The sequence below is a fragment of the Cyprinus carpio genome, chromosome B19, assembly GCF_018340385.1.
Source record: "Cyprinus carpio isolate SPL01 chromosome B19, ASM1834038v1, whole genome shotgun sequence".
Classification (NCBI taxonomy): Eukaryota; Metazoa; Chordata; class Actinopteri; order Cypriniformes; family Cyprinidae; genus Cyprinus; species Cyprinus carpio.
In genome coordinates this window covers 4926250-4945137 of record NC_056615.1, presented here as the reverse complement: position 1 = coordinate 4945137, position 18888 = coordinate 4926250, and the positions used below count along the sequence as shown (strand labels likewise).

General features: G+C 36.0%; 1 protein-coding gene across 3 annotated transcripts; it reads right to left on the bottom strand.

Moving 5' to 3' along the window:
- Nucleotides 1–159: 159 nt before the first annotated feature.
- Nucleotides 160–17316, bottom strand: LOC109061662 (neurocalcin-delta B-like). 3 transcript variants are annotated; one of them, XM_019078759.2, is made up of 4 exons: nt 17134–17316; nt 5149–5545; nt 3277–3382; nt 160–2231 (listed from the first exon to the last, which is right to left on the bottom strand). In XM_019078759.2, the coding sequence occupies exons 2-4, from the start codon at nt 5524–5526 to the stop codon at nt 2137–2139; spliced, it is 579 nt and encodes a 192-aa protein (XP_018934304.2). In that variant the 5' UTR covers nt 5527–5545; nt 17134–17316; the 3' UTR covers nt 160–2136. The 3 variants fall into 3 exon arrangements, with proteins under 3 accessions (XP_018934304.2, XP_042601027.1, XP_042601028.1); XM_042745093.1 differs by lacking the exon at nt 17134–17316 and adding an exon at nt 15876–16487; XM_042745094.1 differs by lacking the exon at nt 17134–17316 and adding an exon at nt 5870–6350.
- Between the last annotated feature and the right edge of the window lie 1572 nt (nt 17317–18888).

The window sequence follows — 18888 nt, the reverse complement described above, 5'->3', positions numbered from 1 at the left end:
CTTGGATGGCCTGAGGGAGAGGACTTTTCCAGCAAAGTTTCATTTTTGGGTGAACTATTCCTTTATCCCTCAGTTATGATTGACCCTGGATTAATAACTTCTTATATTCACATAAATTCACTTTTAATATTCATGTAAGACCATCAGACTCCAAAACAGTTTTCTTTCTTAAGATTTTTATTTATGATATAACCAAAACAGATGCCTGCGTTCATAATATCTACACTCACACAATGTACAGGTTACCATATAAAATCTACAAAATGATAATGACATATAGTTTGACAGATAACAGTTGTACAGCAAACACTGATAGAACACTGTTTGTTTTGCCATTTATATTAATCTGTGTTTGGCACTTGACCACATGCTGCTGTCTCTTCTGTGGTTCAGAAATGAAATGCCAGATGCTAAATTGTTTTCATGAAGGAGAATCTACAAATCGAAATGATCAGTTTTGAATTCAAGCTCCTTCATGAGCTGGTCTTATCAGCATGTGGCTGAGGAAAGTTTGATCATTACAACATTGACTTCACTGAAAATAAAACCGCAGAGAGTTTCCGATGGCTATCCATCTCTCATGTGGCCTCAGATATGATGTGGTTTGCATGTGAGCGAGTGTTTGTGCATTTATAAATGGACTACAGATAAAAAGCATATGCTGTCCATTTACACAGTCCCTTGCATTTAAAACCCTGAGGTTGTGTAGAAATCTTCTTACACATTAACAAGTGCTGACCCAAACGTACAGTATGCATAGACAAACGCTGAATAAACACACAAGTACTCAAAAAGCATCACATACACACATATTCATCCTGAAATGTACAGAATGTCCCAGTAGATGCAGAGAATACATTCAGTTTGAGGTGTACAACGTGCAAAATTATTTGAGACGGATATAAAAATAAAGACCTGAACCGAATACTAAGGCTAAGATTCAGTCAGATATGAATAGTAGTTGAACTAGTCGCTCGTGCTAAGCTGTAGTATTGGTTCACAGCTGACGGTGTGGGCAGAAGATGGATTGAATCGAGGTCTGGAGTGAGTAGAAGGTGTCTGGAAGCTGAGGTGAATGTGTTGGATGGTGTCTGGCAGTAATGGTCCGTCGTGCATGTGCAGTCCTACATACATATGCTTTTACTGTACAAATGATTATTTGAATCAAAAGAAAATGTCATATTTCAAAAATAACAGACATTTAGAAGAAAAACTTTTTTTTTTTTTTTTGTGGTGTGATAAATTTTCACTTAGCCATCAAGTTAAACCATAAATTATATCTACAATTTTTTTTTTGTCTAATACTTTTTAATGTTTCTTCTCTTTTGAAGCAGCAAGATCAATATTATTGTTGTCCCTATGCAAATATTTCTTTGTTTTATGAAATTTTCCAACTATTTGGTTACTGTCAGTCCTATGCAGCGAGTATTAATGTTTAAATTAAATGTTTTTTTTTTTTTCATCACGATAAAACTTAACCCCAACCGCCCTTTTAAGAATCTAGCACAGGCTCTGACATCATAATGCAATAAAAAAAAAAAAAAAATTCACGTAAAAAAACTGATATGTCGCCTAAGTGACTCTCTTTTAAATAGATGTATGTGATGAATGGAATTGAAATACTAGGAACACTAGGAATAACGTTTGTCAAAGTTTGTGTAAAATTATTGAATTTATTAAATTCTTAAAAATAATTCTTAAATAAACTATATTTAGCTGTTTCTTAAGTTTGACAAAGTGTCACATTATCTGGTGCATTTTGCACACTTGGAAAATTTTGCTTCGACTCCCTCTCTATTATTATTTAAAGCTCTTTTCGAAGGGGTTTATTTCAGTACCAAAAGCTTACAACAGGATGTGATGTCACCCGTTGTGTTAAATTGCAAATAGCCTTATATGAGGAATTCAAAATCCAGAGAGACATGGACACAAGCTTCTTGTGTATGATCTCTGTATGTCCGGTGCTCACCGTTACCTGATCTGTGTCTGTGGGGAAATAATGTTCTCATGCGTGGTGTTCAGCGGGAAACCCACAGACACTGAGATAGGCCTGTGGTTTTGGAGTCCATGCTCTGCTGATATTTGAAGGAGAGCAAACACAGAAAGACTTGAGGAAGAGAGGTTATGACTGCTGATTCACTGTCCCGCACTGCTGGGGTCGCACTGCAACAGTCGCACGATGGATGGGTCGCTCTTTGCACCCTCTACAAACTCTTCGAGTGACAGCTTACCTGAGGGACAACAAAGAGTCAAAGGTCAAAAATGACCAGGATTTGGCTGATTAGCATGGATTAGCCATTTGAAAGCACTTGCATATTTAAAGCAGTTTTTTTTCGCGAAATGCAAACATTTATTTATTTATTTTTTTTACCAATGCATAAAGTTTAGGAGGCCTCTTAAACTTAAATGTCAATATAATTATCCTTGTAGAAGTACACTGTAACATACTTTTAAAAAGAGTACTTATTATTTTGTAACATTCAATAGAATCAATTAAATGAAAAGTATTATAGTTTAAATTTATATTAAATGCAATTAGTGTTTTCTGACCCACTTATATAGGGCTTAAGTACATATTTATATCATTTCATAATTAATTTTATTGTCTTAGAAATATGGTACTGACATATCTCATGGCAGTTCGTACATATTTTACGCAGTGGCTAATTCGTACGAATTTGTACAAATTCATACAAATTTTGCTAAATTGTACGTATTTTACAAGTTGCACAATTCGTATGAATTTGTACGAATGACCTACACCTAACCCCGCCCCTTAACCTAGGTGTAGACAAATCGTACAAAATCTTACGAGTGAGATTGTACGAATTTGCCACCTCATAAAATATGTACGAATTGGTCATTGGCATATCTGTGTGTTGTACAAAACAAATTTAATTAAACACATGGAATGATGAATTCGCAATATAGTGCATTTAAAATACTGTATAGAAACCTTAAATGTAATTATATCAAATAACTCACTACAGTGAAAATGATAGTTTATATGTACTTTAGTATGCTAGCCAACACATCAAAATAAGTGTTTCTTTAAAACATATTCTAAAAGTAAAACCTTTAATTTGATATTATGACAAAGTGCACTTTTTAAAAGACTATTCGAGTGTGTTAAAAACATGGAAGTGTCTCTCTTTAAGTACACTTAAGTGAATTATTTCATTAATATTAAATTATCTGCAAGAACAGTTTTTTCTTTAAGTGCACATTCTATACAGTTAAGCACAGTTCTTTTTCACAAGAGTAAAGGAAGCTCACCATCACGATTGGTGTCCATCTGGCGGAAGATCTTATCCGTGCGCTTCTCAGGTGTAGACTCGTCCTCTGGCATCTTCATCACTGAAGAAACCATTTTATAGATGGCCTGAGGAAGACAACATCAAAGATCAGCTTTAGAAAAGGTATTACCTCGCAAAAAACACAATTTTACTCATACAGAATAAGATTCTCTGTTCCACAACCTAGTGAGGCTTCCTTCTTGTTTACTGCTGTGAGCTTTTGAACAAGAGATTCGACTCTTGGTTTATTTCATTTGGCTTTAGCATGTCGCTAAGCTAACAACACACAGTACTTTAAGCATAACTACAAACTGAAAATAATGCATGCAGTGCTGCTTTAGAATCTTCTAGCAGTTGGGTTTTAGAATTCTGGTTTAGAACTTTTGGTTTGGGAGTGCAGCTAAGATGCTGTTAAGGTCTAAGCAGGCGGTAAATCTTATTAGAGAAAATTAGAGGACTCTGGGTATGATTTGGAATTGGAGCTGTCACTTCCTAACTATTTCAAAGTAACCATAGCAACTGCTCTTCCAAGAGAACTGAATGAACTGAAAAGAAAATTACAGCCATTTGCTTGCTCTCAGCTGTCAGATTCAGAGAGTGCACTTGGGAAGTTGACGCATTTCACCAATTACTCCAAGAGCGTGAAATTTACCTAAATATGAGCAAAAGGTAATTGCCTGCTGCACTCAGCTCTCCCTAATTGAGCCAAAACATCATGCACAACTGAAAACTGATCATTTTCTGGTCTAAAAAACACGATAATAAGGCACAAGCCTAAAACCAGACATTTCCTGGAAGCATTTCGATAGTATTGATTTGCCATATTATTCACTGAAATATATTAATATACACTATAAGGTTGGAAATATCTTCTCTATAAGTATAAAGTCAAAAGAAATGTGTTTTTGTACACAATGGTTGATTGATAGCGATATGATTTCAGGTTTGGAACTTCTTTTTAGGTACTATTTCAACAAGCTTGTGGTATAACATTGAAAGTTAGTTTATTTAAACCGGCATAATCTACACTTGTATTCAAAACATTAAACATCTAAACATGATCTAACCAAGCAGAAAGTTTTTGTTTCCAGTGTTACATTTTTAAACCAATCAGAGAGCTGGATTTTGAACCAATCAGATTTGTGTGTGGGAGAAACTACAATCAAAATAGACTTTGGATGGTTTGGACATAACCACAGATTAACACTAAATTACGGCGCAGCCTCTGTGTTGCCAGATCCAGCTATTATAAGCGTTTATGGACTTGTTTGTTCCACTTAATTTGGCACTTTAGAAACTTAATAAAGTTTTTACGATATAATCCATGAATGATTCCCTGGAATGCACCAAGAATCATTCATCTTTTCATCCTCAAATCCTCATGTCTCTTTCCAGGTTTGTTTTCACACGGATGCTGTAAAATGTAATTGCTACGATATATAGACATATATTACTACAATGATATTTAACACATCCTTAATATTGCTGCGGACAGAAGGAGGATCTTTGTTAATGCTTTTACCCTTTTACATTTCCTTTTAATGAAAATGCTTATTATTGCATTCATAGAACGAACCATTTGCTAATTGTTTACAGTGTAAACGGAAGTTAATTTAATCCATAATTTGTGTGGAAAATGGTGGATAGTAGTTACATTTTCACAAAGTCATGCTAAAATTATTCATAAGAGCGCTAGACAAAGTTATAATCTATATAGCAATGGTTATTAACGAAAACTATAACACTAATATATATTGTTGCATGAATAATAAACAACTGTTAAAACGATCCACCCCTAACCTATTGTATAACATATATCTGTGCTGTAACCGAGAGAGACACACTCACACACCTGTACGATCTCCAGCATCTCCGCCTTGCTTATGTATCCGTTGCCATCCAGATCGTACATACTGAAGGCCCACTTCAGCTTCTGATCCAGACGGCCACGTGACGTGACGCTCAGGGCGATAATGAACTCTCTGAAATCTATTGTTCCGTCTCCGTTGGCGTCGAAGGTTCGGAAGACGTGCTCCGCAAACTTTGATGCATCTCCATAGGGGAAGAAGTTGCCGTAGATCTTCTTGAATTCCTCCATGCTGAGCGCGCCGCTGGGACAGTCCCGCAGGAAGCCCTTGTACCACTCCTGGATCTCATGCTCAGTGAAGTCTGTGTTCTCCAACAGGTCCTGTATCACCTCGGGACGGAGCTTGCTGTTCTGCTTTCCCATGCTGATGGTGTGGTTTCAACTAGAGGTGAAGGAGAAGAAGAGAAGAACTCTTAGTTAAAGGTCTCAATAGCCTACTCTTATTTGAACTCACTCATAGTAAATATGAAATAGGTTTAACTCGATCACATTTAATGCAAGATTAAAATCAGAATTCATAGCAAAGAAATAACCTACACGCACTTAAAAACTAATTAGCTGATTGAGTTTCCCAAAAGAAGCTTTTGGTGAACGAAGAACCATTTTTTTAACACTTTTACTACCATTTTTTACATCCTACTAGTCTTAAGAACATTTTTCGAAGCCAAGTCCATGTCTAAAAATCAAACTTTTAAAATTAGGCTACCTTGCACATCCAAGACCGTGGAAATCCTGTTTCTTCCGAAACAAATGGGTGTTGAGGAGGTAAAATAAAATGAGAAATAAATGGATTTTTAGTAGCTCATTTTAGTACTTATTTTGTCTTAAGTCATCTTAAAGCTTGCCAAAACCCTGACGGGACGAGTCCCTCACTCTGAACGTACTATTATGAATGCAAAGCACACATATCTGCCACGTTTCTTAAATTTCTCTTCCTTTTCCCATCTGTAAACTAAACTTTCCATTGGTAGACCACAGCGATGCTCTCACCTGCTGCAGTGTGTGTGTGTGTGTGTGTGCAGCTGCACCCGAATCATTTCCTGATGCAAATCTCTCATAAATTCCCACGTGCTTGCAGCCCTACACACATATGATCTCGAGAGCGTATATTAAGGTAATTCTATAAAATGGGTGCTTTTCCTGGTTGACTTTAACACAGCAAGGAGAAACTAAAAATTGCATTAAATATTCATAATAAAAGTAATTTTTATATGCATTATAAATATAGACACAAATGTTAAATTGACTCTTTATTCTCAACCATATCCACTGAAAGTGATGGGGGACACAAAATAACATTGGGGAGATTAAGAGATGGAGAAACTGAACTCCTCTTGTAAACAGGAAGCAGTCCATCAATTTGCCGTTCACTGCTCCTCACGTAGCGCATGTGTCCATCCAGCTCCACGCTATTTATACAGCGTGCTTATTTAACAAAATGATGTGAAAGGAGTCAAATAATAAAAAGAAGAAAAAAAATATACATATATAAAAAAATCTTTAAAGTTCGTCTCACATTTCCGTCATCCGTGCCACATCTGTTTCACTGTCAGTATGTGCTTGTAGTAAATGATTTTTGCTATAAAAGAAAAATCTATAATTTTGACCCTTGTTGGCTATTTCTACAAATATACCCGTGCTACCTATGACTGGTTTTGTATTCCAGGGTCACATATGTAAATAATATAACTACAAATAATGACCTTAGCTTGACATTCATTGTGGTCACTTGCATGATTAAACACTGCTGTTTAAAAGTTTGGTGTTCAGGCAGTTTTCTCCTATTCATACTTTTATTCAGTAAATAAGTATTTTTTAGATCAAAAGTAGCAGTAAAGACATTAATAATGTTACGAGACAATTCTATTTCAAATAAATTCTGTTCTTTTGAATGTTTAAGAATTATATTTAAAAAAAACTGTATCATGGTTTCCACAAAAATGTGAAGCAGCACAATTGTTCTAAGCATTGATAATAAACAGAAATGTTTCTTGAGCAGCAAATCAGAATATTAGAATGGTTTCTGAAGAATCATGTGACACTGAAGACTGGAGTAATGATGCTGAAAATACAGCTTTGATCACAGGAATAAATTATATTTTAAAATACAGGTCCTTCTCAAAAAATTAGCATATTGTGAAAAAGTTCATTATTTTCCATAATGTAATGATAAAAATTAAACTTTCATATATTTTAGATTCATTGCACACCAACTGAAATATTTCAGGTCTTTTATTGTTTTAATACTGATGATTTTGGCATACAGCTCATGAAAACCCAAAATTCCTATCTCAAAAAAATTAGCATATTTCATCCGACCAATAAAAGAAAAGTGTTTTTTTGATACAAAAAAAGTCAACCTTCAAATAATTATGTTCAGTTATGCACTCAATACTTGGTCGGGAATCCTTTTGCAGAAATGACTGCTTCAATGCGGCGTGGCATGGAGGCAATCAGCCTGTGGCACTGCTGAGGTGTTATGGAGGCCCAGGATGCTTCGATAGCGGCCTTAAGCTCATCCAGAGTGTTGGGTCTTGCGTCTCTCAACTTTCTCTTCACAATATCCCACAGATTCTCTATGGGGTTCAGGTCAGGAGAGTTGGCAGGCCAATTGAGCACAGTAATACCATGGTCAGTAAACCATTTACCAGTGGTTTTGGCACTGAGAGCAGGTGCCAGGTCGTGCTGAAAAACGAAATCTTCATCTCCATAAAACTTTTCAGCAGATGGAAGCATGAAGTGCTCCAAAAAATCTCCTGATAGCTAGCTGCATTGACCCTGCCCTTGATAAAACACAGTGGACCAACACCAGCAGCTGACATGGCACCCCAGACCATCACTGACTGTGGGTACTTGACACTGGACTTCAGGCATTTTGGCATTTCCTTCTCCCCAGTCTTCCTCCAGACTCTGGCACCTTGATTTCCGAATGACATGCAAAATTTGCTTTCATCCGAAAAAAGTACTTTGGACCACTGAGCAACAGTCCAGTGCTGCTTCTCTGTAGCCCAGGTCAGGCGCTTCTGCCGCTGTTTCTGGTTCAAAAGCACACGCCTGTGCACGGTGGCTCTGGATGTTTCTACTCCAGACTCAGTCCACTGCTTCCGCAGGTCCCCCAAGGTCTGGAATCGGTCCTTCTCCACAATCTTCCTCAGGGTCCGGTCACCTCTTCTCGTTGTGCAGCGTTTTTTGCCACACTTTTCCTTCCCACAGACTTCCCACTGAGGTGCCTTGATACAGCACTCTGGGAACAGCCTATTCGTTCAGAAATTTCTTTCTGTGTCTTACCCTCTCGCTTGAGGGTGTCAATGATGGCCTTCTGGACAGCAGTCAGGTCGGCAGTCTTACTCATGACCGCGGTTTTTTGAGTAATGAACCAGGCTGGGAGTTTTTAAAAGCCTCAGGAATCTTTTGCAGGTGTTTAGAGTTAATTAGTTGATTCAGATGATTAGGTTAATAGCTCGTTTTGAGAACCTTTTCATGATATGCTAATTTTTTTGAGATAGGAATTTTGGGTTTTCATGAGCTGTATGCCAAAATCATCAGTATTAAAACACTAAAAGACCTGAAATATTTCAGTTGGTGTGCAATGAATCTAAAATATATGAAAGTTTAATTTTTATCATTACATTATGGAAAATAATGAACTTTTTCACAATATGCTAATTTTTTGAGAAGGACCTGTATATATAATATTGCACAATATTACTGTTTCCACAGAATTTTCTGATGAAATAAATACATCCTTCCCGAGCATAATATACTATTTTCAAAAAGGAAGAAAAAAGAAGAAAAAAGTAGTGTACAGTAGTGTGTATTAAAAAAATAAGTTAAAATAAAACATTTAATTATATGGCCCTGCATGGGAACCTGAAAGAAAATTGTATTGCTCAGTGCTTCTTATTTTTCTAACTTATTTAATGGAAATATCAGCTTTCTCATAGATGTTTCTCCAAACAAAATTTGACCATTTATGTTGAACACCTTCTCTGAACAATTGCTGTATTCTCCCATGATCCTCTGAGGCCTGATCAAGCCCAGTGCTCATCCTCATCAGCCCCTGCTGACTACTGTATCCCCTTTCTACAAACCAGCACACACACACACACACACACACACACACACACACACACACACACACACACACACACACACAAACACACACACACACACACACACACACACACACACACTTCCTCCACCCATCCAGTCTGAGCACCAAAGCACAACAGAGCAATCTGTCCACAGCAGACTTTTGTGTCGTACCTGTGGATAAAAGCACTGTGATCAATCAGAGTTTAATTGCTTAATGGATATGCATCATTTGTATTACATTCCACCCGTTGCCACGGTGACAGACAGCCTAATCTCACTGTTAGTGAAGCACAAAACAGTCGCATTTGAAGCGACTTTGCATTAAAAACATGCCTTCAACAATGGGATTTATATATGAATCAAACGATAGGATGTTTCTTTTGGAAGAGAAATGAACAAAATACATTATCTGAAGTTAAAGTCGTCACATTGCCTAAAGTTGAATGCTCATGTCAGGGTTTGGTCCAGAGACGTGTCTGTCAGTGACATCACTTCTGATCCTCCTCAGGACGGGCCGTGTTATGGCGCCCCTGAGCTTAGCCTGTGTTTTTAAAGCAGAGCCGCTGGCTCACAGATCTCTGATGTTCTTGGACTCCAGGGTCAACAGCTCAAAGATCTCTTTCTCAAATTAACCCTAAGACTCTTAGAGCCTCCAATCGCCCTGCAGAGACGTCACGCTTATATAACGCCAGACACAGACACAGGTGAACACAAGGCACTGATGTCCCGGGACAATCAACAATCTGTTTTCATCAGCACAACTATGTTTAGAGAATAATACTTCTCAAACAAGAATATCAAACAAGATGAGACTGGTTAAAAATAACCAGTTGAACTATATATATATATATATATATATATATATATATATATATATATATATATATGTATACACACACACACTCATACAGTAGTGTTTATTGTATTAAACAGTGGTATTTGAAATTAAGCTGAAATAATATATATAGCCTATATATATATTTAATATATATATAACTAAAAATAAAAGGTAATTAAAAATATAAATAAATACTACTGTGGAAATAATACTAAAAGAATACTTTCTGCCAGTGGTATAAAAAAATTAAATCATGATATACTATCCGAAAATGTCACAGAATACACTAATTAGTTATTTTAGTTTTAGTATATACAGTAGTCAACATTTGAAGTGGATCAAAAAAATTAATCTAAATTGTTCTAAAACAAAAACGGGAATTGTTTTGGTGAAACTTTGATGAAAGGTTTTGATCCACTTCAAATATTGACTATTGTATATAGTCAGTATAATTATTTTAATGAACAACTCAAATAATAAAAAAGAAAAAATAAATAAATTCATTCATTTGGTCATTGCATAAATAAATAAATAAATAAATAAATAAATAAATAAATAAATAAATGGACAAAATTGTTAGAGGTTGAGAAAATCCTTTTAAAATTATTCGAGGAACAAACAAACAAACAAACAGAGAAAAGGGATTAAATGTTGCAAGCTGAAATCAAACTCTGTCAACAAATCAATCAAAAATGAGCATTAGAGCTCAGCTATTTTCATTTTCACCTTTGATGCATTCAGCAATGAACCGAATGACTTGTGCATGTGACTTGTGTTGACAGACTTACAGAAGCATGAGCCATCAAAAAGATAGAAATGATTATTTCACTCGAGTGGCAATGGAACAAGGCACAGGAAGGTGCAGGTCATGTGATACAAAAGTTGATACCTCCCCTCCATTTCCTCCACCCTTCAAAACCACAGAGGCCAAATAAAACCACACGCTCCGAAACTGAAGTATGACTGTGGAAAATGGCAGTGCTGTGTTCGTCTTTGTGAGGGGGCTACGAAATTCAAACTCATCAAATGCTCTCAAAGTTTTCTTGTTCTTTCCCAGGCTCACCAAAATAAACATACAGCGCTGTGTAAGAACAGCATTTCTGTTATCACGGGCACATCTAGTGACATTAGTCAATGCGGAAATTTCCTTCACATCAGCAGTCATCGAAAATTTACACTGCTGTGTTCAATAAGTGTATGCTAAAATTACAATCAAGGGGAAAAATCAAGTGAGCATTAGCAGACTGTTGGTTGATAGCTAGCATGCGCACTATGAAAACGAATCAAAAAACATCTAAAGACTCTTTTTTTTCACCAGCACTTGACCGACTAATACTAGCACTTACCTTTTCTTTTCTTGTCTATCCTATTCGTGAAAAAAAAAAGAAAAACCTTGCTATAAGTTCTGTGCTAGACTAACTGAGGCTTGTCATGGCACTTGTATACTGTTGTTGTTCTCTCCTTGGTCTGATTGCTTCTATTGTTCTCGTTTGTAAGTCGCTTTGGATAAAAGCGTCTGCTAAATGATTAAATGTAAATGTAAATGTAAATGAATCAGTGATTAATGTTTAGTTGTGAATTTCATGTACCTCACACATAGGTATTTACAGTATGCCAACCCTTGCACTACTGTCGGTTTCTGTGGCTCATTGCTGGCAACTTTTCACCTCAATCTGCACTTGACATCTGTGCTCTGCTATCACCTAATTCATGCCACATCAATATCAATTTATGTCTCATTTATAAACATTTAATTTTGGTTTCAACTGTGTTTCCAGTGTTAGGACATGATTTCACAGGTTTTAAAATGTAAACTTAAGAATAACTTTGGAAAAAATTAAATATTAGCATGAAACAATAAATAATAAATTAAATAAATTATTAAAACAGTCTCTGTACATTAAGCTTTTGATCTTGTTTTAAGAATTTATATACAACAAAATGCTGATTAAGAAAAGGATAAATTATTAATTTTTACAGTGCTCAGTTTGCATAATCAGATGATCGCTCATGATTTGTTTCACGCTGGGCCTCTATGAGTTCAATTAAGACTGTAATGCTGTCACACATAGGGCCAGAAATGAATAAGCAATTAGGGTAAATAAATCACACCAAGACGAATAAAAGTGTCTCGGAAATTCAAGAAATGGGGCAAAAATGCTTTTTTTTTTAGTTTTTGTTTTTTATATTTATAACCATATCACATAAAGAGGAGGAATGCTGGTTTTCCTGAATATGATATTTCATGTAACAGTTATTAAACAAAAAAAGCATAAAAGTTATTTATATTCTAGACACAATATTTTCAATATTGCCTCTTTTTGTTCTGTTTCTCCAACAAAAATAATTTAATACAAAGCTACAGCTAAACCAAGCGACAGAGTGGTGTTTCATTCCTGAATCTGGATTTTTTTTTAAAATGAATCGGTTGAGTGACCAATTCAATGACACGTTCATAAAAACAATCACGCATTCAAGAGATTTGTTGACGGAAAAAATAACATTGGTTGATAACCATAAACATTCACCGCACTAGATTCTGGAATTTCGGTCAGATACAGGCTTATTTCACTCTTCATAATACATACAATATGCTTCAAATGATTGTAGGCATCACTTTAACAACAAGACAAGGTGATGCAGTTGTCGTGGAAAAAAGCTTATAAAGAATAGCATCGGCAGCTGCAATCATTGTCCCCTCCACAATGCATAAAGTTTCATCTTAAATCTCTGAATTTCCCAGTAGTAAATATGACTTGAGAGGCTGTTCATGTCCAATGTCTGATTAGAAAACTAATCTTTACGATAATTCCAATAGCACTTGAAGGCAGCATAAAGCGTGCACTTTAAAACGTAAAGTGCAGTGTGAGTGCACCCTAAATCTAAAGATGCAATCACTTTTCTGTGAAATCTATTGGGTTCATTGTCTATTGTTAATAGTGTACTGATGTATGAAACACTAAAGCCACTTTCAAACCAAGCATCTTTCTGGTGGTCAACACGGCAAATTAGTGTGAACAACATGAACCCGTTGTGAAATCTGCATGGGGAAATTCCTATTGAAGTTACTGAAAATTCACCAACCAACAGCAAAAGTGAAACACACCACAAGAATTCCACACATTCAAATTCATTTTATAAGGTTGGAGAAAAAAATGTTTTTATTAAAGGAACAAATTCCCTATAGTGGGCAAATCACATTTAGCAAAACCTGCCCATAAGTGATAAAGCCAATAAATACTAATATTGAAATATTAAATCTGAAATCTAATTAAATTTAGGTATTATGTGGGATAAGGGATTTAAAATATTGTCAGAATAAATGTGCTTTGTAATACTAAAAAACACCCAATTTGCAAGTAATATGCATGCTAATAAACAACTTGTTAACAGTGTGAATTGGTCCCTAAACTAAAGTGGTACTCTAAAATCTGATTGCACAAAATGCATCAAAAACTTTCCTTTAATTTCACATGTTTAATTTCCTTTAGCTAACTAGCTGACAAATCTGCTTTCCCTCACAATCTCTCTCTCTGTGTGTGTCTTTGTACCTGCAGGATTAACTCGATGTTCTGCAGGGCTAATCTGAAGCAGTAGGGTATAAATATAGACTCGTGTCTGTTATGTAAGGGCCACTAAATATCTTATACCAGGTCTTGGTGATAAAGAATACAGCAGGTATACTGATTCCACTGGAAATGCCTAAAACACAACAGTGTGCTTTTGTAAGTTAAAATCACAAATGCTTTGAGACATTCATTACTGTGCATAAATCTGCAACCTCAACACCACCCAATGGTGCACATATGAAATAAAATATGCATTGTAAAATGAACCTTTTATAATTAAAAGTATAAAAGTATTATTTATAAAATAAGCTGGAATTCTGCATGCATGTACTATAGAAAGTCTGTGATTGTTATATGAGGTTTTAAATGGTGACCTTTTCTCTTGGAGTGACTTCTGCTGAGATCTTTGCCTTTACCAAATGTTTCAAAAACTAATGTATGGAACTTGAAATAAGAGAAACATGTCAGATTAACATTTGTGCAGTCGAAAGCTAAAGGAAAGTGACCTCCTAAATGTTTCGCTTGTATGAGAAAAATTCAGTGAATGTACTTGAAAGTAGTTATAAATATCACACACTCTCGGCTGACAGTACTGAGGTCGTTAAAGGTCCATATTTCCTGTCTGAAGAAACAGCAACTCTATATTAATACCCAGAGTTTTGACGTAAAGCATTTTTGTCTAGTTCAAATGTAAACGTCCAGCCATCAATCTAAAATTGTTAACTGCTTGTAAACTATCCTTGCTTGACCTCGACACAACCCTCCATCCATCTGTGAGAACAGCATCAGACGCCATTGCCAGCCGCGCTCGACAATTCCCGCACATGCTCTTAGTCTAAATATTTGCAGAGGCCCTATTTCTGGAAACATTTTTTCGTAGCGTTTACAGTTTGAAATCACGGTCAATTACAGCAATAGAGGCTTCACATGATGAACACAAACAGGAAATGCCTTTACATGACAGCCTCAATGCACACAAATTGAATGTAGAGGAACTCAAGTGTAAAATCACTATCGCTCGACACCACGGCTCATTACAAAGTGCCATTACCATTCTGTCATCGTGAATGTGCGTGCTTGAGCTGAACATTACAGTCATAACTGTACACTCAGTATCATTAAAATACACCGCCACATTCACATGCTCCATCATGCTCCACTGAGACTCATAACGTTCTCTGGGTCTAATGAAGCATTTTATCAGTGAGACAAGTCACAGTGTATGCTTTTACCACCTTTATACTGAAGCTGAAACTCAGAGAAGTGGATGCTTCATATTTACACTCTTAAACATAAGACATTAATGGACAGCATCAGTCATAACACTCTGATCCAACTCTCTGCAACCAGCCTACATGATTTAGACATCTAATACAAAAATAATATGTCCTTGATTTTTTTATTTAATTTAATTTTAAAATCTAGATAAGAAGGCGGCATAGATATATTCAGTATACGTCAGATTTCCATAATATGTCAAATAATAGGCTATGTTGTTGGATTGTTAACATCAAGATATAGTAATTATATATATATATATATATATATATATATATATATATATATATATATATATATATATAAAAATTTTATAAGATTGACAGACAAACAGAAATAAATATAGATATTGATATTTGATGACTCTTTTTGCTGTTTACTTCAATATTTAATTTTTACAAAACACTAAGCTAATATCAAGTCTCAGATAGTATATTATACAATAAGTTATACAATAAATTATACAATAAATTTAAATCAAGCACAGTACATCACAATACATGACATGACTCTATTGTTACACTCTTAAAGGTAAAGGTTGTTTTTTTATCATCTATACTTCCTTGAAGAAGCGTTAACATCCTTGGAACCTTCCCATTCCATTTCCTGGTTCTCTACAGTGGAATAAAGATGGTTCTTCACACTAAGAGAACATGGTTCTTTCTGTTCACTGAAAGGTTTTTTTAAAGGTTCTTTTCCCAAATGATTCTTCAATGGAATTGCTATGAAAACTCCTTTTTGGAACGTTTATTTTTAACAGTGTACTGTCTGAAATGTCATGCCAACTACCCACAAACTGTTTGAATTGAATAGATTTACGTAGCTTTTTCATTATACATACTGTTCCAAGGCAGCTTTACAGAAAAGTGCCCTACGAGCCAAACAGAGCCAAAGCTGACAGTAGCAAGAAAAACATTCACCTTCTGACCTACCTTGATGTAAATGATGCACTTCAGTTTCACCTGTAGGACCTTGTGATGTCGCCAGCTTTCTTTCCTCCTCTCTTCCCTCTCTATATCAGCTCTGTATGTCTGCAGCTCTTCACAGGAAACTCTCAGAACAGACACTCCCCTCTCCCTTTCTACATTTCCTTCTCGATCTCTCTTTATTTCTCTCCCTCTCTCTGGGGCTTTACTAAACTCTCTCACAAAGCCGAGCGTCTCTGTTTCCACATCCCCGCAGACCGTCACATTTTTCCAAGCGCCCACTTGAGTCTTCTCACAAACCCTCTCGGAGAAGTACGTGTGCTTTCTGAACAGCCTGTCAGATCTCAAACATGAACGTCACCGTGTAACCTACATGCATGCCACAACAATGCAAAAGAGAAAAAAAGAGCGCCACAACAACTTCCTGCAACCTGAGATGTTTTCTTAAGTGTTCTGAGAGCAAGTTCGCTTCTTCTTAGCCCGAGTTCCCAACTGCCTTTATCTGATTCCTCTTCTATTTTTCAGTGTACCAGTGACCAACCACTCAATAACGAGAATTAAGTCATTTAGAGCAAAAGGCTTATTTCCTCTTTCACACAAATCCATGTGACTTTGACACAATAGAGTTGTTATAACTGCAGTGTGACGACTTCACACATGCATTAAAAGGAAACACTTTAGTATAGGGGCCAATTCTCACTATTAACTAGTTGTTAATTAGCATGTCTATTGCTGCTTCTACACCATTATTTCCCCAGTGTATGTGTCAAAGCTATTTCTCTAAAAAAACTATACATTAGTAGTATATATATATATACACTAGTAGTATATACTACTGTCTACATGGCACTTTAAAGTGCATGCAATGTAGCTCAGAACTCAGATCTGGTCTTGTTCAGGTGATCAGATGTTCCTCTTGTGAAATCAGGTAGTGTCCCTCCTCTAAGCCTTATGTTCCAGGATTTATCCAAAGCCAAATGGTCTGAAATCCACTCAGGTCAGTCACCTTCCGGCACTCTTGTCAGTTCCAGGGTGGATAAAGGAGGGATAAAACCGAACCTTCATTCTCCACACAGAGATGTCTTCATCCTAACAGTTCATATAGCTGCATCCTGTTCACGTAACCTCACAGGATACAGAGAAACTCGGCTGTCTCTTTTCAATTTCACGTCCACTAACAGTGCATCTGTGCATGGCCAGCACATACCAGACTTCACCTGCAAGAAAAACAGCAAAACAATAGCACAAAAATGACAGAACTCACCTCAGGTGGTTGTTCTGGTGCTGTGCCGTGAGATTTTAGATGGCCATAACCCGGGGAGCTCGGCAGGGAAGAGGCGTTGTGTGGCCTCAGTGCTGATATGCAGCCACAGGTATCAGGAACAAGCTTTGATGCAACCGGCAGCTCCAACGAGAAACTCCACAAGACTCACCCGCAGCTTAGTTCAGAGCATCAACCTGCCTCCCACAGTGACGTCAAAGCTGCTGGTCACATGACCTGCCTAAAAAGCCTATGAGAGCCACCGTTGCCCTGGCAACAAGAACACAGCATTGACTCTTGCTGTCACTATTTGAGTACTTCTTAAAAAGTCAGAAAATACTACTACACTGAAAAATGATTCATTGAATTTACTACATTTTTTGAAAGGTTTAAAATTTTAGCTACATTTAAATTATAAATGTATAAAAAAATATATTATTTGCAACCCCTCACCTTAAAAGATTTGGTATCATTATTTTTCAGTGAATATAGATAAAATAAAAATAATATGAAGGAACCAAATGAATATATATATATATATATATACTGAAAAATTATTCATTGAATTTACTAAATTTTTTAAGATAAGTGGTTGCAATCAATTTAATCTAAATAAAATTAAATAAACAAATTTAGCTGACAGACTTTCAACATGTTTTTTTTAAATGTAGCTAAAATAAATCGTTTGCAACCACTTACCTTAAAAAATAATTATTTTCAGCGTGTGTATATATATATATATATATATATATATATATATATATATATATATATATATATATATATATATATATATATATACAATATACTGTATATGCATACATATGAAGAATTATAGAGCTATTTCATGCAGAAACACATGCACTTGTTGCATGTATGAAAGTGTATGTGTTTGGTTATCAAGGAACAATTTTCTTTTCTGCAAGGACTTTGTTGTCATGATCACATTGTGATGCACAGGACAGGAGGAGAGGGTTAGCGTTAAGAGCAGACGTCCCTCACATTGGAGGCCATGCTTTACTTAAGCTGATTAAAGGGAAGTCAAAGCCTCCTCACATTAGCCTTAATGTACAGACACTTTTTAAGGCTACTTGCTGAGTCAGTCATCTGCATGGCACTCGAACGCATTATAACAAAACACGGGTGCACATGCAAAATACAGGCGATTGCATCTCACGCAGACATCCGCAGTGTGATTTGCATTCGCAATCTGTGAAACATAATATGTCATAAAACTTGCATAACCAGCGCATGTGCATGATCATATCCTGGTGCTGATACAGTATATGGAAAAGGATTGTATTGCTCAGAGGATGCTCTTTCATAGCTCAGAAGACTTAATAATTGAGTTCTGTTGTTTCATATAAGAATCAGCTTTGATTGATGTCAGATGTTTGAAATGATGAAGAATATAATGAGAAATAGTTTAGGTCATAGTAAAATTCTTGCATGGCAGACTTTCTTGGCACAATGTTGAGGGTTTTTTTCATTGGGAGAAAAATCTGAGAAACAGGAGGCTTATTGTAAGCAAAAGTCTCCATTTGATTTCCATTGCATCTCTTGCAAGAAAAACAAATGAGAAACGAGATCAGTAAAAAAGATCTGATTTGTGATTTTTGCTTTTCTATGGGTTTGAATGACTTTGAAAAGTCATTTGACTTCATATTGAGCTCTTTGACTTTTGATTGCAGACTTTGGGGTCAAGACAAATCTAAGCCCCATTTGAGAGCTTGCTGAGATCTGTTATGATACTCTAGA